Here is a 20,946-nt window from a genome sequence, read left to right as displayed (position 1 = left end):
CTGGCCGGAGGGTGACCTAGCTCTCGGGAAGCCCGAGCAAGTCCCAGTCCTAGAAACCCTGCGAGGACATTTTTATTACGGACGAGTTCAGATAAAACTGAAAACCATAAAAGAAAGAAACAGGCTTAGAAGGGTTTCTAGTGTGAGTGGGTTCTGCCGGCCAGTGCGCGGTGGCTCCGGCTGGGCTGAGAGTTTGCCTCCCAGCACCTTCCTGCCGCTGCCCCTGCTCTGCCTCCCTGCCCGCGGGGTGGGCGTCGGAGCAGGCTGTCCCCAACCCCAGCAGCACCCTTGCAGGCCCAGCGCCGCCCCCAAGCCCTTCCCCAGAGGCCCCAGAATGGGAGCTGGGCCAGAGCCCAGGCCCTCGGGGAGGACAACAGGTGACAGGGTTGCTTTGGTCCAGGACAAATGCCAAAGCGCTACCCTCCCAGACTAATCGGGGTGCAGTTAGTTAATTTCCTTCTAGCCGTCCTTATATTATTTGAATGGAGGGGAAAACTACCAGAAGTGGTTTTGAAGTTAAAATTTCCACTGGCCTCGGGCAAACAATTGTGGGTTGAATGAAAAGGGTGATAGTGTAGGGAGCAGCTAACTTTAAAGGAAAAGGCTGGCATGATGAGAGAGAGAGAGAGAGAGAGAGGAAGTGAGGAGTGGGCGAGGGGCCTGGCGTTGGCAAGGGGAGACTGGCTTTAGGTCTCTGAGGCTGGGAAGTTCCAGGGTAACCCCTGCCCATGTCAGATGGAGACCATGAGTCCTTAATCTCTGCTCTGTACACCTCCCAGCGCTCTCTGGGGCTGTAGTGAGAGGCGGGTGGGGAGTTTGTGAGACGGACATATACAGGAGGCTTTGTCAGGTGTGCGGGGCCAGGCAGATAAGGACTCTGCTCAGTCACAGGGTAAAAATACGCCTCAGGAGGTGGCGGTCTTGTGGGAGGGAGGGACCCCTGTGGGCATCTATCCTTTCTGTTGCCCCACCTGTGGCTGAGACAGGGCCACTCTGGTTGGGACCATGGGTGAGCTGCCCGGAGTCGGTTCGCTTGTGGGATGTCGGGTACCAGGTACCTGTGTGCGGTGTGGGGTGTCTCCGGGCACAGTGCCTGGCAGAAACTCAGCCTCTGGGTCTGGGTATCCAGTGAGGTCAACAGGAGTTGTCCCGAGGCCAAGCCGGTCACCTGAGCACGGATGCTGGTCTCACTTGGCGCCTGCCTGCCGTCCCCGGGGACCCCTGCTGGCACGGTGCTGTGGGAGAGTGGGTGTTGGTGACGCACAGTCCAGTCCCAGCCCTGCCACTAACTCCCGAGGCTCCAGGCGAGTCCCCACCTACACAGCGCGGGAGAGGAGACCCAGCTCACAGGGCTGTGAAGGCCGAAGGAAACGCGCATTTGTGAAGTGCTGAGTGCTCCTGTGAGCCACGAGGCTGGGTTCCTAGCTGTGCTAGCTCCCCTGCCGGGCCCGGGAAGGTGCAGGCTCGCAGGCACGTTGCCCCTGCAGGAGCCCCAGCTCTCCTTGGAGGGCTGTCTCCTCCTGCTTTCTCCCCAGGCATCCACACACGGACTCGGGGAGTTTCCTGTGGGGACAGGAAGTGGGCACGTGCAGCTGCAGCAATAGGGCTTCACAATTAGTAATCTGCCCTGTGATGTGTGTTCTCATGGTCACCATGAGGTTTGAAAGCCCATGAAGTGTGGGTTGCACCAGTGGTAAAGGGAACCAAGCCTGTGGCTGAGGCAGGTGGGGACCTCGGAGGCAGGGCGAGGACTTTTGGCAGGTGACTCTCTGAGCCGTGATGTCCTCATTAGTAAAGGAGATAAGAATCCTGAAGAGGTGTCACGGAGCCCAAATGGGGTAATATATCAGCCCTCGGCACAGACCCGGTGGCTGCCCATAAATGTGAGTTCCTCCTGGGATGCCGGTCGGGCTTGCAGGGGAGGAGCTGGCGTAGGACAGGATCTGAGGGAGTTGGGAGCCACGTGGGCTTGGAGCAGTGACATCTAGGTAGAAAGGGCTATGTGAACGCCAGGGGTGATTTTAATTACACAGTCGGGGGCCTGGCTGTCTGATGCTGACTTTATTGGCCCATCTGGTGCTCAGCCGGAGCCTGGCACCGGCAGGAGCCAGACTCATTAATTAGCATCTCTTAGCCCAGGATGTGTTGGTGGGTCTAGACCCGCAGGAGCCTGCGCACCACTGGCTGCACACATCTGGGCGGGCACAGCACGCCTGTCACTGACCTTCCTCAGATGTCCCTGATCCTTGTCTGAGGAGCCGCCGGGAGGCTTCCCACAGCCCTTCGACTGTTAACCCTCCTTGCAGTTCTGGGGCTGCTGGGAGCACCTTTCCTGAGGGGCCGTGCCAGCCCGAGCCGAGGAGCCCGCTTAACCTTGGAGCAGGTGGAAGCAGTGCCACCTGGGAGGTACCCACCTCCTCAGAGACAAAGTGGCCCCAGGAAAAGGTTTGCAGAGAGCTGTTCCTCAGACCAGAGTGAGCTCTGCATCAGACCAGACCCCTTCTCCTAGAAGATGATTTAAACAAAAGCTTCAGGCAAATCGTGCGCCAACATTGCGCCGGGCAGCATGCTAGGCGCCGGGGACCAGCCCAGAGCGCAGAATGGAGAGCCTGGTGTTCTTGCTCCTGTGTGGCTGTGGCAGGGCCAAGGAGACCGTGCCCCCCAGGCTGGCATCGCATCCTGTGACCGGGGTGTATTCTTCGAGGCCCACTGTGACACAGCGCTCCTATAAGACTTCACTGCCACCCCCAACTTACAGGGAGGTCCCGAGAGGTTATGGGAAGTGCCCAGCGTCATGGCGGGTGTCATGCTGCACGCACGTCCCTGTGCTGGGTGGCAAGCTCTGCAGGTCAGGGTCCTTGTTCTCGGTGACCATTCATTGGGGCTGTGCCCTGAGCTCCATCACCACGAAGCCTTCTCCCAAGCTATTTGGCCTCCTGTGCAGCCTTTGTGACGGGGATCGTGACGAGCTGCCCGGGTGCCTTGAACCATGGCCGGCCTGGCTGTGGCCCTCCTCCATGGGTGGCTGTCCCTGGGGGTTTGACTCCTCACTGGGCTCTCGTGAGGCGGGCAGTGTGAGAGGCCCCGAGGTGAATCACCTGGCAGGCGCGCTCATACCTGGAGCCTCAGGGTCCCTGCGTGCCGTTCCTGCTGTCATTAGGTGGGGCGCCTGGGCTTCATAATTAGTAATGTGTCCTTGCCATCTGATGACCGGTGCTGAGCCCTAGGGAGCCACCCTCACTCACTCCGTGTGTCTCTGTCCTTTCCAGGGCAGCGAGGTGCCAGGCCCCACCTTTGCTGATGGCGAGGTCCTCCCCAGGGAGCCCGGCTTCTTTCCTGAGGATGAGGAGGAGGCTATGACACTGGCCCCGCCCGAGGGCCCCCCCGAGTCAGACATGGACAGCCCCATGGAGAGCACCCAGAGCCTGGAGGGGCCTGTCGGGAGCCCTGCCGAGGAGAAGGACGGGGGTCTCGGGGGCCTGCTCCTGCCTGAGGACAAGTGAGTGAAAGCTGTCTGCAACCCCACGCGTGACCCCTGGGCCCGGAGGTGGGTTCCCAGGGGACCTCCCGGAAGCGAACGACATACACTTGGGGTTCACATCCCAGGCATACGTTTCATGGGTGTTTGTAAATAGCAAAACTTCCAAGCAATCTAAAGGCTTAACAACAGTGCCAGTTCCAGAATTTAGGCAACCGTGTAAAGTCAAGCTTCACTACTTAATGATATGGGATATCTGATCTCAATTAGTTTTTAAAAAAGGCAAGATACAGGATGTCAATGAGGTATGATCTTAGTTTTATTTAAAAAAATATATATGTACTAGTATATAAAAATATTTATATATATAAATGCCTAGGAAAAATGATTCCAGAAAATTAGCAGTTCTTTCAGGATGAGATTATTAATGGCTTTAATTACCTCCCATCTACTGGGCTATATATTCTGTATTTTCTTTATTGCTCATGTGTTCTCATATCCAGAATTATTATTTTAAAATGACGTTAGGACCTAGTGACTTCCCAATGGGGCAGTGTCGTTTTTAGTTGGTGTCAGCAGAGGGTCCCTCTCCTTCCAGCCCTCACTCTGTCCCTGGAGAGATGATACGTGTTTGTGGGGTGATGGGCAGCAGCCGCCCTCAGAGCCGAGGCCGTGAGAGTTGGGAGCTGGTATCTCATGTGTCAGGAGGAGGTAATGGTCACAGCTGACCCTGAGATTGGAGAGGCGGGGAGGGGTTCCTTTATCGATCAAACCATATGAAACTGTCCATTTTTAATAACTTTCAACTTTTAAAAAGCAGCTTCATATGGTTCAACCTAATGTATTTCCTCAGCACAGGAGTTCTCAAACTTGGGGGCTCTGGGAGTTCTCGAGGGGCCTTGTGGAGTTGTTTATCCATGTGCTTCCTGTGACCAACCCAAGGACAGATGGTCACTGACTGCAGACCTGTTGGCCTTTTGGCTAATCATTTGCCACTTGATTGTCTCCATTGATTTTTGAGACCATCAATCACCAGGAGGCAGCCAGCAACAGGTGCCAGAAATTTTAGTAAAATGTATAGGAGAGCCCTAACTGGTTTGGCTCAGTGGATAGAGCGTCAGCCTGCGGACTGAAGGGTCCCAGGATCGATTCCGATCAATGGCATGTACCTGGGTTGCGGGCACATCCCCACTGGGAGGTGTGCAGGAGGCAGCTGATCCATGTTTCTCTCTCATCGATGTTTCTAACTCTCTATCCCTCTCCCTTCCTCTCTGTAAAAAAAAAAAAAAAAAAAAAAAAAAAATCAATAAAATATTTTTTAAAAATGTATAGGAGAAAGAAAGGAGGAGTATGATTAATTCAGCCTGAGGTGCTGAGGAACCTGAGGGCAGATAGATAAGGAAATAAATACATCTGGGTGGAGGTACTGGAGACTCGATCTTTAACACCCTGTCATTAACCTGGGAGTCTTAGGTAGAACCTGGGGTTCCTCGGGGGCACAGTTTGAGAACCACTGCCTCAGCCCCTTACACACTTGTTTCAGGTTTCCGAGTGTGGAGGCTTGGGAGGTCAGAGAAACCCTAGCTTATGAGTAACAGTACCCAGGGAATACTGCATGATGACTAACGGGAGGAAAGATCTTGGCAGGTGATGAGTTGTGCCTCCCTGTTCTTGGGTTAGGGACAGGGCTCCACCAGCCTGACACTGTACCCGCTGCCCCGTGGGTCACCGAGGTGGGGGGAGGGGGGCGCCGGGCTTCTTGGAGTTAGGCTCTTTGGGACTAGAAATCCCCTCTGTAAACAGGGAGGAGCATCTCACTGGTAGCCCATTGTTATTTGTTTTAAAACTTCATTTCGATATTAAAGGAGTACAAGCCAATTAAATAGAACTTGGGAAAGTTGGGGACGTGAGAATGGAGGGGAAATAATTAACTTTACTCATAGTCCCACCACCCAAAGTCAAGCTCTGTTACCACTTAAATGTATTCATTTACAACTTTTCCTTATTCTGTATAGACGTTTATCATCTCAATCTTACTATAGCTAGAATTTTATGTACAACTTTAATTAAAACCTAATATTAATTTTTTCATGTTATTGCCATTATTCTTAATAAACCTTTCAACAATGATTTGATAGACCATAATTTAATAAGCTAACTTACTGATATGTATTATAATTTAATATAAAGTGTGATGTAAAAAAAGGAAAAAAAAGAAAACAAAAAAGTGTAATAATGTAAAGTAGCTGAATGTGGACCATTGGGTTATAAGCAATTTTTGCTGCAGGGTTTGACTATCTCTCGGGCAGAAACAGTTTCTATGGTGGGATGTTCCCCTTGGATAAGGTCCTAAAAGTGTACTTAGCATATCACCAGGCACAAACTTAATCAGGCCCCTGGCATCTGTCGTACCAGTGGACCTGCTGGTAGGACTGGTAGCTTTCCGACCCCAGGCTGTGGCCTCTAACGGGCAACCCTTCTCTAACACCAGGTCCCTGGGCCACACTCCATCCATGACGACTTCAGACCTCTCCACACACTCCACCACCTCGCTCATCAGCAACGAGGAGCAGTTTGAAGACTACGGGGAGGGAGACGATGTGGACTGTGCTCCCAGCAGCCCCTGCCCCGACGACGAGACCAGGACCAACGTCTACTCGGACCTGGGGTCTTCAGTGTCTTCCAGGTGGCCCCTCGGTCTGGAATGGTGTTTGGGGTCCAGGAAAAGTGGCAGAGCCAACCCAGCCGCATCCCCGGGGGGTTCAGCAGGCAGAGTCCTGAGCTACATGGGTTCTGCTCCTGGAGGTTGAGGGGTTGCATTTGCTCCTGATGGGGGTCTGGAATTCCTTCTCTCTCCTCCCATCTTGGGGAGGAAATAGAATTAACCAGCCTGGGAGTCTGCAGACTCGGGGGTCTTTGTTGTCTTGTTTTCTAGAACCTCATTGTTGAAGCGTTTTTCCAGGTGGCATACTTACACCTTCCACACACCTGAGTCACTGATTACTCTAACTCTAGCGCCCTCAGTTGCCTTATCTATGAAATGGATACAATTCATTGGCTGTTTCTATTTGAGAGTTTTGAAGGAGAGGAGACCTGGTGCTGTCCTCCCACTCTCCACCCCCCAGCCACACACACACAAGGTTCCCGGGTATTGGGGAACCCAGTACAGTAAGCTCGGCAGGATGCAGTGGGCACCAGACTGGACAGCTGTTAAGAAGGGGTTGCCTTCTCTTTAATGAATCAGTGCAGGGCAGACACCCCGGAAAATGCGGCACGCGTACAACAGTGACTTGCTGGATGTCTACTGCTCTCAGTGCTGCAAGAAAATCAACCTTCTGAATGACTTGGAAGCCCGACTGAAAAACCTGAAGGCCAACAGGTGAGGCCCGGGCCCAGCATGGGGGCAGGTGGCGGGGGTGGGAGAGGTGGGGGCAGGAGGGGAAGCAGCAGGCAGGTGAGAGCACTCTCAGAATGGGATTGATCCTCGGGGCCTGGGTTTTTTTGCAGCAGGAAAATCCGGGTGCTGCCTCTCAGGACCGAGCTGATCGGGGAGATCCCTGCGCTGGGCTGGGAAAAGCTTGGCTCAAACTTCGGTGTCTTGCAGCCAGAGCGGAAGGGGCAGCCCAGAGCCCCGCTGTTCATTGACCATGTCTACCCTCTCTCTTTCTCTGTAGCCCCAACCGAAAGATCTCCAGCACGGCTTTTGGACGGTAAGCCCCCTCCCTCTCCCCATCCCAAGGGAGGACAGGTTGAATGCTGTCCCTGCTGCCAGGGCAGCCAGCTCCATGCCAGCAGCCCCGACCCAGGCGGTGCCCTGCACCCTGTGTGTGGCTGAATGAGCAGAGAGAACTCGGCGTGCCAGGCAGCGCAGGCAGAGCCACCAGAGGACACACTCCTGAGAAAGAAGGGCCAGCCCCCTCCCCATCTCCATGCCTTGTCCTCTCTGGCAGAGTCAGCCTCAGGCAGCACAGCGCCCCTCGCTGTCAGTGCCTGTCCTGTGCTCTGAGAGGCCCTGGGCTTCCTGCTGGCAGAGGTGGTGGCTTCGCTCCAGGTTAGATCCTGCGGAGCTGATTTCCTGGGACTACCAGGACCCGCTCTGGTTCTCCTACAAAGTGGCCCCGGGTCTGCACTCAGGGCTCTGGGAGCTGCCAGCGAGCGCCCAGGCTCCGGCCCAGGAGCCAGGGTGAGACAGCCTCTTGGTGGGGACCCTGGCTGCTGCCTAACAGGGGGAGGTGGGAGCCCTGGGGAGTGGAGCTGGGATTTGCCTCAGGCAAGAGCTACATCTGCCTGCTTCCAGGATTCTAGTCTCACCCACTACACACTGCCAGCACAGTCCGGGTGGTCTTCCTTTGCCCTCCCCCAAGGGGCCCCAAAGATATAGCAGGAGCAACTTGGTGAGGGCACTGGGTCCTGCTTCCTGGTGGCCTCTGGGGCCAGTCCTTCTGCTGGGACCGTGGAGCCAGGCTGGGGGGGTCGGGGCTTATCCACCAGCTCTGGTCACTTGGCAGCTACTGGCTAGATCTACCGTGTGCAAGGGTTCTGACGCAGCAGGAAAGAGCTGGTATGGATTGGCCCCGTATATGGGATCTGAGGGGCATAGCAGCCGCCTGCCACCCTCTGAGCTGGATGGCCTCAGGAGCTCAGAGGTCAGGCAGCTCTCCCCTGGCTGGGTGAGGCCAGCCTCCTTAGAGGGGGTTCTGGCGCACACATCCCTGGGGTACTGGGTGCCCCAGTCTGGACCTCAGTCCCCAGAGGCCCTCTGCATCCAGACGCGCCTCCCTCCACCCCTGCAGGCAGCTCATGCACAGCAGCAACTTCAGCAGCAGCAACGGCAGCACCGAGGACCTGTTCCGGGACAGCATTGACTCCTGTGACAACGACATCACAGAGAAGGTGGGCCCTGCTCCCTGGGGGCAGCAGGGAGCACCCCGGGATGCTCTTTGGGAGCTTGTACCTCCTGATCACGTGGGCACATCCATCCCCACCCCATCCTCACTCCCACCAAACATGACTGCTCTTCATACAGTCAGCTGGAGGGCCTGGCCTTCGGTCCCGTGGTTTCTAGGTTCTCAGTCCTGGGGCCTCAGAGGTTTTATCCACCCCCTCCTCTGCCCCCTGTTGTAGGTGAGCTTCCTGGAAAAAAAGGTGACGGAACTGGAGAATGACAGCCTGACCAATGGGGACCTGAAGAGCAAGCTGAAGCAGGAGAACACCCAGCTGGTGCACAGGTCAGGCCGTGGCCTTGGCTCAGGGGCGCTGGCTGTGACTTAGGAACGGAGGGCTGTCCCTGTTGCTAAAGCCCCAAGAGAAGCTAGGGGAGCTCTCAGCTCTGCAGGTCTGAGACGAATCAGCCCCTTGCTCCCTGGCTCTGCCCACGCAGGGTGCCCAGGGGGACAGGTCTTTGGGGACAGGGAGACAGGTAGGAGCCTGACACTGACCCCCCCAGGTCTGCAGCCCCAGGGCATGTCTGAGGCAGGAGCTGGGATCCACTCTCCTGTGTGTGTCCTATAAAGATGAGAGCCTGGCCTCCCTTCCTGGGGGCCAGCTCTGCGCAGGGAGAGGCTGGTGTGAGTCAAGGGCCCACACCTGCTGCCGGTGGGGAAAGTCCAGCATTGCTCTTCTCTTCTCCAATGGAGGCCCGCTGAACATGGCGTTCCCCAGTGCTGACAGGAGTACGTGGGAGTGGGGGTGCTGCACTTGCTCCTGATTGGGGGTCTGGAATTCCTCAGCGCACAGAGCATTTAGTTGTCTTCCCAGGACAGCCTGAAACTTGTTAAACGGATCCCCGCCCAGGCCCTGATCTTCAACCTTGTACTCCCCTCCCAGAAGGTCAGTCTCACAGAGGGACTCTTGCCAATGACATGTGCCCCAGGTGGAGGGACCGCTGAGGCCCGCGGGACTGGGGTTAGAACACCCATAGTGGGGCCTGGCCCTGTCCCAGGTCTGCCATGCTCAGGCCACTAGCCAGGAGTCAGGTGCCCAAAAGCTGAATTATTGACTAAGGGGTCCTGGCAGGAAGGGAGAGAGGGAAAGGAGGAGAGGCCTGAGGGCTGTTTCGTTCAGCTGTGGCGGGGCCTGCGGTCCCTCTCTCTGTCTGCCCGGGAATCCCACCTTCTCAGGCACAGCCTCGCTCCCCTCTGGACCCACTGCCAGGCCTGCGCCTCCATGGCATGCCCGGCTGACACCTCTCCTTGGGTGCCATAGTGTCCCTAACTCATCTGTCAGCAAAGCTGCTGGCCCCAGGCCTGACAAACACGCCTCCACCTCCCACAGGAGGGGCGTTAGTGACTTGGGGTCCAGGGCTCTCCGTGGCTGCGGCCTGGGTGGGTGAGAAGACACAGGCCATGGGAGCTGGCCCTGGACTGGAGTCCGCTCCTCTCTACAGGGTGCACGAGCTGGAGGAGATGGTGAAGGATCAGGAGACCACGGCCGAGCAGGCCCTGGAAGAGGAGGCGCGGCGACACCGAGAGGCCTACGGCAAGCTGGAGAGGGAGCGGAGCACGGAGATCGAGCTGCTGCACACCAGGTGGGCTTTCCCCAGAGCCGCTGCCTCCTGACCCCCTCCTCCCACGCTCCTGGCACAGCCTGTGGGGCAGTGCTGCCGTCCCCATTTTAGAGACGGGAAAGCAGCCAGAGGGGAGGCCTTGTGTCCTCGCAGTTCTACTTTTGATACCTAAACACGTGACATGTTCTCTAGGCGTGTCAAAGAATGTACATAGCAGAATTGTTCACAGCAGGTAAAACTGGAAACAACACGTGTCTGGGTAGAAAGCCCCCAAACCGGTACTGTCCTGATGCCTGGGCTGAGACTAATGTCCAGGCTTGGAGCTCCCCCTGCTGTCAGATTCTTCACTCACCCTGGGCCCACAAGCCAACGGAAATGGAAAAGCTGGGCTCCGATAGAGAGGTTAGAACCCGAGGCAGGCAGGGAGAGGGGTACTGACCTGGGATTCGGGGCTGGTCCCATCAGTTCCATGAGCTGGAACGCACTAGGTCACTTCCCTGGGCCTCAGTTTCCTCACCTGTCATCCCTCCCTCCCTCCCTGCCTGAGGGTGGGTGAGCTGATGTACATCAGAACACTGCTAATGGGTGAGGGCTGTGCCGATGTCCCGGTTCAGGGAGGCCTCCTGGGCCCTGGCAGAGCGCACAGCTGCCCCCGCACTCAGTCCCCAGTGTCCGGGCTGAGCCTTCTTGGTGTCTGCTGGGCCACCGTGCGGGGAGGGTGTGTGGGGAGGTGGGCTCCCACCTTGCCCCTCAGGCTGGCAGCAGGTGCTTCCCCGCCTGCAGAGATCAGGCAGGCCAGAGGGCACTAGTGCACTTGGTGCCCCTCCACCCGTCGGCGAGACCTCCTAACTCCCCTGTGCCTGGACCCGCTTTGTTAGCTTTACCACCAGGGCTTCACTCATGTCTCGAAGCTGCTGTTTTGCATCTGTTTCTGGAGGCTGGTCCCTCATTAAGTGGCACTGTTTTCTGTCTGCTTCTGACAGCGGGCCAGGAGGGCTGGCCTGAGAGGAACAGGTAGTGGAGAGGACAGTGAGTGTGGGCCAAAGGCCAAACCACAGAAAGCCAGCCCTCTTGGGAACTGTCTCCTAACCCATGCCCCTTGCACAACTGCAGGGGGCGCTGTGCATATCGAATATGCAGACTGTGCTCCCAGAGCCATGCGGGGTGCTTTGTTCCTCACATCCGCCACCATCTCGAGTTCCCCACGAGGTGGCCGCATCAGAGTGCATGTCTGAATTTCTTTCTGGCCTGGCCTGTGGGCCTCTCCTGGAGCAGGTGCGGGAGGCAGCCAATCAGTGTCTCTCTCACATCAGTGCTTTTCTCTCTCTCTTTATCCTTCCTTTCCCATACACTCTCTATGGAAAAATCAGTGGGAAAAATATCTCTGGGTGAGGATTAAAAAGAAACACCACCACCTACCTGGGCACCCGGGCTGTCTCTTCATGGGGTCGCAGCAGGACAGTCCCTGGTGAATGCTAACGTAGAGGATTACGATTATTGGAGCTGATTCCTGTGGATGTCAGGCAGCTGGAGTGAGCTCTCAGAAGGAAGAGCCCTGGTGAGATGCTGTGGGGACAGAAAACAAGTACGGTCATTGCCTTCACATTGCGGATTCCAGCAGGAGGGCCCTGTCAGACAACCACAGGACGGCTTCCTCTCAGGAGACAAGCATGCCCCTCGTTAGTTTCAGGCCGTAAGGGCGCATGTGAAAAGAATCTTAACGTTCTTATTCACAAACAAGCGAATCAAGAAAAATATAAAAATAATTCAGTGTCTACCATTTTTCCTTGGATGACGGGAAGCTCAAGGCGGTGTTATCCTTTGAAATAATTATTTATATTCTCTCTCTTGCTTTCTGGTACCTTTCCTCCTGCGGGAGCAGAGGATTGCTGCAGATTGTCTGACATCTTCGTCCTTCTCTCCTCAGGGTGCAGCAGTTAGAGGAGGAGAACACAGAGCTCAGGACAACAGTGACTCGGCTCAAGTCGCAAACAGAGAAACTGGACGAGGTGAGCAGCAGGTGCAGCACCTCTCAGGCCTGGACCTGGAGCCAAATGCACAGACAGGCAGCGTGGCCACGCGAGGCCTTTAGTTTCTGAAATTCTAATAAAATTGCCCGAGAAAAAAGGCAGTAAGATATGAATAATGAATTGTCTTCCTGTATTTCTGATTTTCTGCAGTGAATATAGTTCCTTTTACAATAAAACGGAGAAAAGGGCTTCTTTCTAAACGCTCGGCTGCCGCCTTCTAGCCGAGTTTCACCTGGCATCACTGAAGGCGGCAGAGGCCTCGGTGTGTCCGCGGTTCTAGAGTCCTAGGGGCTGGACATTTCTGTAGCGGGACTCCGCGGGCTCTGTCTCGGGGGTGGTCTGGTTGCCCGAGGTGGCTGACACGGACCCTCAGGGAAGCCCCAGGGCACAGTGAGCCCCTCTGGGAACCTTCCTCACTCACCTGGTTCTCCCGGCCCCAGGAGCGGCAGCGTATGTCCGACCGGCTGGAGGACACCAGCCTGCGGCTCAAGGATGAGATGGACCTGTACAAGCGCATGATGGACAAGCTGCGGCAGAACCGCCTCGAGTTCCAGAAGGAGCGGGAGGCCACGCAGGAGGTGGGTCCCGGGCCAGAGGGCCCCAGGTTCCCTCCTTGGCCCTGCTCCCACCAACGGCCTCTCCCCCACGCAGCTCATCGAGGACTTGCGGAAGGAGCTGGAGCACCTGCAGATGTACAAGCTGGACTGCGAGCGGCCAGGCAGGGGCCGCAGCGCATCCTCCGGCCTGGGCGAGTTCAGCGCCAGGGCCCGCGAGGTGGAGCTGGAGCATGAGATCAAGCGACTCAAGCAGGTGCGCCCTGGGAGCCTCAGTGCGGCGGGATCAGGTGTCCAAGGCCCTGGGGGTGGGTTCCCACACACTCCTGCCTGCTCCACTCAACAACCTGGCTGTCAGGGCTGCTCGCCCTCATCTCTGAGCTCAGGCAAGGCAGCCACAGCTAAGGGAGGTTTCCGGGGCTTTCCTTGGGATCCAGTAAAAGAAATAGACGCCACTCTTCTGTCCTGGGCACGTGGGATGGGGAATGAGACCCCCCGGCCGAATATTAGTGCCTCCCTGTGTGGGGTCTCCCAGCAGACCCATCTCATAAGGTTTCTGGGAGCACTCCTATGATGGAGATCCGTCAGGGGTTGGGGACGAGGGACTAGGAGGGGCAGTGACCAAGTGAGGGAGTGATGGCTGCTGCAGCCCCATCCTTAGCCGGCTAGGGTGGGAGAGCGCCATACAAATTATACCCCGAGTTGGCTCCAGGGCAGCTGATGCTGGTGCTCACCCTCCCTCGGCAGTGCTAAACCCAGCTCTTCTCATCCACCAGGGGGCGCCCGGGGTCCCAGGTGTGAGTCCTTAGAACAGTGGTCCTCAACCTTCCTAATGCCGCGACCCTTTAATACAGTTCCTCATGTGGTGGTGACCCCCAGCCATAAAATGATTTTCATTGCTACTTCATAACTGTAATGTTGCTACTGTTATGAATCGTAATGTAAATATCTGATATGCAGGATGTATTTTCATTGTTATAAATTGAACATAAAGCATAGTGATTAATCACAAAAACAATGTGTAATTATATATGTGTTTTCCGATGGTCTTAGGCGACCCTTGCGAAAGGGTCGTTCGACCCCCAAAGGGGTCGCGACCCACAGGTTGAGAACCGCTGCCTTAGCAGCCTAGGCAAAAGCTAGAGCGTGGGGCTGGTGACCGGGTCTGGGCAGGGCATGGGCGGGCGGGGTCTGGGGAGCGAGGATGCGCCTGGAGAGAGCTCCCAGAGCAGCACTCCTGCGCCCGGCTGCAGGAGGCGCTGAGGAGAGAGGCCACTGCCAGCCCAGACACCCCAGGGCATCTTTTCCTCCCCGAGGGGCCAGTGTTGGAGGAGCCACGGGTGGGCAGTGTCCCCACACAGGGCCTCAGGGGCTCCATTCTGGCTCATGCACCCCCAGGGAGGAAGGGGTGACCTGAAACCAGGCTCCCCGAGCAGGGCTGTGACTTCTAAGAACCCCTTGACCTCCCAGGACCCAGCCCTTTCCCCCCACCCAAGCCTGGCAGCAGCCACATCATCTATGGGGTCCTGACATGACACCCACCTGAGGGGAGGGTACTGGTGGGAGTCAGGTGACAGTGGATGCAGACAGGTGGGTTCTGGATGCTTCCGGGAGCTGATAGTGCCTTCATCCTCCTCACAGGAGAATCATAAGCTGAGGGATCAGAATGATGACTTGAATGGGCAGATCTTGAGCCTCAGCCTCTACGAAGCAAAGAACCTCTTTGCCACCCAGACCAAAGCACAGTCCTTGGCTTCGGAAATCGACACGGCCTCGCGCGATGAGGTAGCGTGCCCTTTCACTCCTGCTCTCACTTCGGGGCCTGGTCCTCCTCTAGCCCTGCCCCATCCCCACCTGTTGCAGCGTCGAGCCCCAGGCTGCCCAGAGCAGGGAAAGCAGACCAGGCCTGGCCCCGGGGAGGCCCCATCTGCAGCAACCCTGAGTGAGGGCAGAGCTGCATGAGGGTTTCATCAGCTTTGATTTCCTGCAGGTGGTGGGAGGAGCTCCGGTTTAGAGCTTGAGTCTTAGCTCAGCCACGAATGTGCTGAAATGGCCAGTTGATTTCATTAACATGTAGCCCAGGGGGTCTGTAACTCCCCTCCTCCAAGCCACTTCTGGAGCACCTGCTGGCAGTATGCCCTCACTTCATCTTCTGACAACTCGGGGGCTGTCTGAACAGACTGGGAGGCCAGGACACAGGATCACTGAGCCTGTGGAGGAGGAGGGACCCAGGCCTCCAGCACCAAGCCTCCTCTTCCGGCCCCACCGGGGTACGGTCATAAAAGCTCAGGTCTCTCTCCAAATACTCCGGTTACATTTAAACATGAATCTAAGACAGTCATTGAACCCCTTACCCTGTGCTGGGACCCCTGGCCTCAGAGAGCTCCCAGGTGAGCCGGGGAGATGTAGCATTTCAGTGACATCCCAAAGGACTGTCAGGAATGGACCTGGAGAAGGGCAGGGCCAGGGGCGGCGAGGGGGCCATTCCAGGCTGAAGAAACAGCCTTACAAGTCTTAGGGCCCTGGGGTTTTGGGTGTTCGTCTTGATTATAAATGCCTTTGGCCAGTGTTCTCAGCTTTTACCAAAAACTTACCCATACCTGGGCCCCTCCACAGACCAGTCAAATCAGGATCTCTGAGGGTGGGCCTGGGCATCTGCATGGTTCACTCTCCTTGGGTGTGAGTTGAGCTGGGCTTTAGACTCGTGTCCTGGCACCGAGTGCTGAGGTTGGTCTTGGGGCTGCCTTGCCTGGGTCTCCTGAGCTCTGTCCTTGGGCACTGGCTCCCTGTGAGCCCGGGCACCTGGCTCCGCCCAGGCCGGCCTCTGACCGCCTCTCCCATTACCATCAGCTCATGGAAGCCCTCAAGGAGCAGGAGGAGATCAACTTCCGGCTGCGGCAGTACATGGACAAGATCATCCTCGCCATCCTGGACCATAACCCCTCCATCCTCGAGATCAAACACTGAGACGGGGGCTGGCTGCAGAGTGGCCTCGGGACCCTGGGACCCCAGGACCAAAGGGCAGGCCCTGCCTGAGGATGCGGCCCCAGCCGGGTCCCCACACACACTGAAAATGTATCTCTGGCCACCGTGTAATGTGTACTGGTGTGGACGCTGAGCACACAGCGAGGGGTGAGCGTGGGGCCGTGGCTGGGGTTGACTCGGCGCCGTTAGCTGTCCATGCACTTTGTGGTCCCTTTGCAGGGGCAGAGCGTCCTGGAGGTTGCGGAGGGCAAGGTCTGCAATCAGGAGTGACTGTAATAACAGGAACTGGAAGCTTGTGTTGCAGATACTGGATAAAATGATTCTACCTCTGGGGTGAGGATTAAATACTCTAGGGAGACAGCTCCTTCTCCCACCCATGCCTTCTGGGAGCAGGAGCAAAGCTATGACCTTTCCTGGGAGTTCAACTGTCCAACAGCGGTGTCCTCGCCAGCCTCTGTAGCCACCTTTGAAGTCCAGGTGCTGGAGCTCAGAGAGGAGGAAGTGGTGTTTAGGGGGACGTGAGGAGGGGCCCCCACCAGCCCCCTCCCCAGCCGGCAGCCCCTGCGATGCTTGTGCACCGTGTGTCCAAAGGACTCGGGCTTGCTGCCGAGCCACCTTCATTCTGAGAAGCCTCGTGTTTTTAGCGCCCTCCGTGCCCCTCCCATCGCTGCTGACCTACCTCTCCCTTCCTGTTTTGTTTTGTTTTTGAGACCATGAAAAATAAGCAGCGTTCACTTGGCTGTAACGTGCAGGGATTAAAGGAAGGAGAAGGAGGCTGAGGGACGGGGGTGTTTCAGACAGGTGTTGTCATCGGGCAACCAAAGACATGGTTTTCGGGGAGGAGCACGCTCGCCTCCCCACCAGGTTCCTTCCGCCGGCTGCATCTGGAAAGAGAAGCCAGGATGGACCGTCGGCCGCTTCTGGGCCTGGCAGTGGGCCTTGCTCACCACCCTGCGTTCTGCGCAGCCTGGTGACAGCAGCCGCGGGCGCAGGTGTTCAGAGCCAGGCCTCTGGGCTGGGCTCAGCTGGGCAGGGAGACCCCGGCATCCCCACTTTTAGGAACACACCTGCGTTCGGTCCTCAGCCCACGGGAGACGAATGCTGTCCTGGTGGGAGACACAGTTGGGGAAGTTTCAGGGAAACCTTAGTCGTCCGTCCTCGGGGCACGTGTGGGAGTTCACACACATTTTCAATGTGATCTTTTGTTCCCGGCAGCTGGGAGTAGATAGGGTACTTTTCCTTTGAGTTTTCCCAGTGGTTCTCCATTTTATGTGGCCGATTCGTTTCCCCATCCAAATACATAAACACGGATGGTCTTCATTTCCCCCCTGAAGTTTGCTTTCGTTAGCACTTCTAGGGTACAGGGAAAGTTTGGGCATGTTGTGGAGGGAGTGGAGGGGAGTATGCCGGGAAGGTAGGGTAGTGGCGGGTGAAGAGGGCCCCTGGGGGCTTGGGGGTTCCCTGCTCACAGAGGTAGGCTGCGGCCACGACCCACCTTCTTTCCAGTCCTGTCAGCTTTTGCTTTGGTTGGATTGTGTGATTTCTTTTCAAGAATATGTGGGGTTTGTTTCAGGCGGCAAATAACGGGGCTGCGTTGGCTTGATGTAGGCGTTTGGGGCCCCCCACACCAGGAAAACCAGGGCTGGAGTCCGTCCTCCGGAGCTTCTCAACCCCTTGGGACACTGGTCTCCTCGGGCTCCACCGAGGGTCTGAGACGTGGCTCTGAGAAGTGGCGTGGAAGGAAAGCATAGGGAGCCGGTCTCTCGAGAATTTGCTAATAGGACGGAGCCCCAGGAATGAAAGGAAAGGAAAGATAATCTTGACCTGGCTTTGGTCTGGGTTTTACTTGGGAAGGAGTCCCGCAGAGATGTTGGGGGCTTGCCCCAGGGATGAGCATTTTATGTGTAAAACTGTACAAGCTCTTTAGCTGCAGGGAGGTGGGAGGCGGCCCCTGCCCGAGTTGCAGTCACAGTGTGGGAAGGGAGTTCTGCCTTGGGGAAAGGGGCGGGAAAAGCGGTCAGCCCGCAGCGTTCTGCGCCTCCTCCTGCAGGGGGCGCCACAGGGACACTCCCCGAGGAAGCCCCGCGTCTGAAAGGCCCTCAGGACCTGGTGCAGGGCGTGGGGCCTCTGGACGAGGGCGGACTTTAACACGAGGCTGAAGTCCATGTAACACACACCTCAAGTTACACCCAGCCTCTGACATCAGCCAGAATACCTCTTATGAAACCTCGTCTGTCCAATTGGCTTTTTCAGATAACACTTTAGAAAAGCTCTTCTGTGCTTGAAAGCTAGCCTGAGAAGGGCGGGGGCCTCGGGGTCCCAGCCCCCCAACCCCGGCAGGTCCCAGAGCTGCACTGACTCTGGGTCTGCCCCATTCCTGTGTTTCCTCCCCCCTCGTGTGTTCTCAGGTTGAGGGTCCTGCCCGGCTCGCTCAGTACTGGTGAACAGTGTCCAGGATGCCCAGTGAAATTTGAATTTCAGGTAAACGACCTAATTTTTAGTAGAAGTATATTCCACGCAATCGTTGGCACATAATTAAAATGGAGAGATTTTTGAAATTCTGATCACAGGCCCAAATCCCCAGAGGTTCTGATTTCATGGGTGTGGGTGTGGCTCAGGCTTCGGACGTTTGAAATGCCCCAGGTGATTGTGATTTGCCTGGGTGGCCTGTGTGGGTTTTGGTTTTGGTTCTTGCTAAACCCAGGTAGGAACCAGCACTACCTAGAGCAGCGGTCACCAACCTTTCGGACCTCACGGACCACCAGTGTCCGCGGACAACTGGCTGGTGACCGCTGCCCTACAGGGGCTCCTGCAGAGACGCCCACTTCATATGACACGGGCCTGTCCTTGCACTCAACTCAAAGCCAGACAGAACTCACGGAACTGGCACGTTAGTTTTATCTACAGAATCTAAGAGAACAGAAGCCCCTTCTATTAGATTCTGTGGGAAGATATAAGAAATAAAGTTCTAGTACGAAAATATTTTTTTTAACTTTGACGTGGCCAGAGTTAGACAAGATGTTTTATTTTAAATGTGTTAGATCCTTGCCGAATTGTAAGAGGGACCTTTCTTTAGCTTGACTTGACTTCTGACCTGTTAAAAACACAAAGCCCGAGGCGAGAACCTTCCCAGGCCCTTTATTTTTAAATATATTTTATTGATTTTTTACAGAGAGGAAGGGAGAGAGACAGAGAGTTGGAAACATCGATGAGAGAGAAACATCGATCAGCCGCCTCCTGCGCATCCCCCACTGGGGATGTGCCCGCAACCCAGGTACATGCCCCTGACCGGAATCGAACCTGGGACCTTTCAGTCCGCAGGCTGATGCTCTATCCACTGAGCCAAACCGGTTTCGGCCCTAAAAGCTAATTTTAGATGTGATTGGAAACAGGAAGTTTTTGGACGGTCACCATTCCAAGGAAATGACTTTGTTGTCCCTGCAGATCTGCAGTGACTCTTTAAAGGCCTGAGGTGGGTGTTAGATTGAGGAGAGGGCCATCCCCTGCTGTCATCTCCAGCCTTTCTTCCTTTGGGACTAGGCAGCCCCTCTAGGGCTGTGATTCAGGCTGCGAGACAGGCATGCTGCTGCGGGGCCTCAGGCTAGGGGGCCAGGCCCTCCCTTCCCTGACCCTGGGACCTCTGGGTCCTGCCTGCCTGCTCTGTGTGTGCATGAGAGGGCGGGGGCCGGGGGAGCAGGGCCACGGCTGCCCACCTGCATGGCAGGGCAACTCCAAGGCTGCCCACCTGGGAAAAGAGACCACTTTCTAGAAAGTTGTTTCTAAAAGCGTAAACCCTGGTGAAGTCGATGCGCCATGATTTTGTTGCTCCGACCTTGTGCTTCTCTTCCCATTGTGACTGTAACGGGGGGATGTCTCCCCCAGCCCCCCAGGAGGGGTGGCTGGGAGTGGCACCCCCGCAGGATCTAAGTGCTGTTGTCCCAGGAGCCCAAGCCTCCTGCCGGGACCCGCTGTTCTGTGCTGCCCAGGCTGCGTTTTGTCTGCATGGTTTGGGGTCATTGTCCTTGTGCCTTTTTCTTCCCCGTCACCCCTGTACAGGACTTTCCACGTTGCCACTGCCCCCTTTTCTACATCCTCTCGTTGCCCCTGGCCCTTCCCGAGCCTGTAAATGTGTACATAGTGTTGCACTTCGTGTCCGCGTGCCTCCACCACGTGCGGCCTGCTCCCCGTGTCCCAGCTCGCCCGCCGCAGGGACCAGGCTCCACTGCCCCTTCGTCACTCAGCCGTGCAGACGTGGTCACTTGTACAGAATTTTCCATGGTGGTCTTAAGCTTGGGGGGCTCGGGCCCACTTAGTCCCTCGTCTAGCCTGCTGCTAGTGTAGAAGCCTCGCACACCAGAAAGGGTGACTTTGTGTAAACTTCTCCCACAAACCTCTCCTGCGTTGGCGTCAATATTTATAAAGTAGAGCGCACCTTCCCAGCCTGGGGCTTCAGCCCGGCAGGGATGCTCTGGGTCTGCCAGCTCCGTGGGCCCCTCAGAGATGCACCTCCCGCCCCCGGGGAAGCCGCTGCCATCTGGTGTCTAGAACAGCTGCGGACAGGGGGGCAGAAGGAAGAGGCTTCTCGCTGCTGCCCTGCCTGCCGTTAACAACTGCCAAGCTCTCCCTCATCTGCTGAAGGTGCTCAGACCCGGGTGCCATTAAATCCCGAACTGACGTCGGGACCGAGGTCAGACCAGGCGTGGCTGCAGACTCCCTCACAGCCGGCTGGCTCCCTTCACCCCACTCTCTCGGCTGGGCCTCCTGGGGGAAAGGGGGCGGGGAGTTCCAATGGAATGAGTTGCACGTGTGGCCTCAGGTCCAAGGGTTGGTTGATGGCTTTGACTCTGGGTTCCACCTGAGTCTGTAGCCCCAGGAGCCTCCATCTGGAAGCGGGCTTAGCTCTCAGCCCTCGGGCTCAGTGAGACCCCCGCCTCCAGGCCCCAGGGTGGGGAGAGTGGGGTGAGGCCCCAAGGCAGTGAGCCAGGGTCCCGAGCGCTCCACCCCCAGCCTGCTTCCAGCCAGAAAGAAGCAGGCTCTCAGAGGTGGGCTCCCTCGGGAACTAATGTACAGACTGAGGTGTAAATAAACAGTTTGCTTTTCTTGCCTGACTTAATGGTGAGTTTCTGTGGTGGAGGAGGGAGGGAGGAAGGCGGGGGGCTGGTCCCAGGGCTCCTGGAGATAGACCATCTCCCTGCAAAGAGCAGGCCTCACCCCGTGGGCCAGATGCTGGTGCTGTCCTGCAGGGGCTGGGGGTCTCCCTGCAGACTCCTGCTGTAGCCGCCAGCCCCAGTACATGCGTGTGGATCCCAGAGCTCCTCCAACACCACCAGTCCAGGCCCAGGGCTGAGTTTGAAAAGCTTGTCCTCGCTGCAACCACGTTCCCTCTCCCAGCCA

General features: G+C 56.7%; 1 protein-coding gene across 7 annotated transcripts in view; it reads left to right on the top strand.

The window, feature by feature from the left end:
• RAB11FIP4 (RAB11 family interacting protein 4) overlaps positions 1-20,660 on the top strand; it is a 100,072-nt gene extending 79,412 nt beyond the window's left edge. For 6 of the 7 annotated variants that reach the window (XM_036340607.1, XM_036340608.1, XM_036340610.1 and 3 more), the window contains 12 exons: positions 3,270-3,499; positions 5,970-6,164; positions 6,723-6,857; positions 7,153-7,188; positions 8,272-8,371; positions 8,603-8,706; positions 9,864-10,004; positions 11,911-11,992; positions 12,454-12,591; positions 12,665-12,823; positions 14,209-14,352; positions 15,418-20,660. In XM_036340607.1, coding sequence (XP_036196500.1) covers positions 3,270-3,499; positions 5,970-6,164; positions 6,723-6,857; positions 7,153-7,188; positions 8,272-8,371; positions 8,603-8,706; positions 9,864-10,004; positions 11,911-11,992; positions 12,454-12,591; positions 12,665-12,823; positions 14,209-14,352; positions 15,418-15,534 — 1,581 coding nt within the window. In that variant the 3' untranslated portion in view covers positions 15,535-20,660. The remainder of the gene's footprint in view (positions 1-3,269; positions 3,500-5,969; positions 6,165-6,722; positions 6,858-7,152; positions 7,189-8,271; positions 8,372-8,602; positions 8,707-9,863; positions 10,005-11,910; positions 11,993-12,453; positions 12,592-12,664; positions 12,824-14,208; positions 14,353-15,417) is intronic. The other variant, XM_036340614.1, reaches the window with a different exon arrangement.
• Positions 20,661-20,946: the final 286 nt, after the last annotated feature.

Source organism: Myotis myotis, unplaced genomic scaffold (assembly GCF_014108235.1).
Source record: "Myotis myotis isolate mMyoMyo1 unplaced genomic scaffold, mMyoMyo1.p scaffold_m19_p_17, whole genome shotgun sequence".
Classification (NCBI taxonomy): Eukaryota; Metazoa; Chordata; class Mammalia; order Chiroptera; family Vespertilionidae; genus Myotis; species Myotis myotis.
This window is presented reverse-complemented; position numbering and strand designations above follow the sequence as displayed.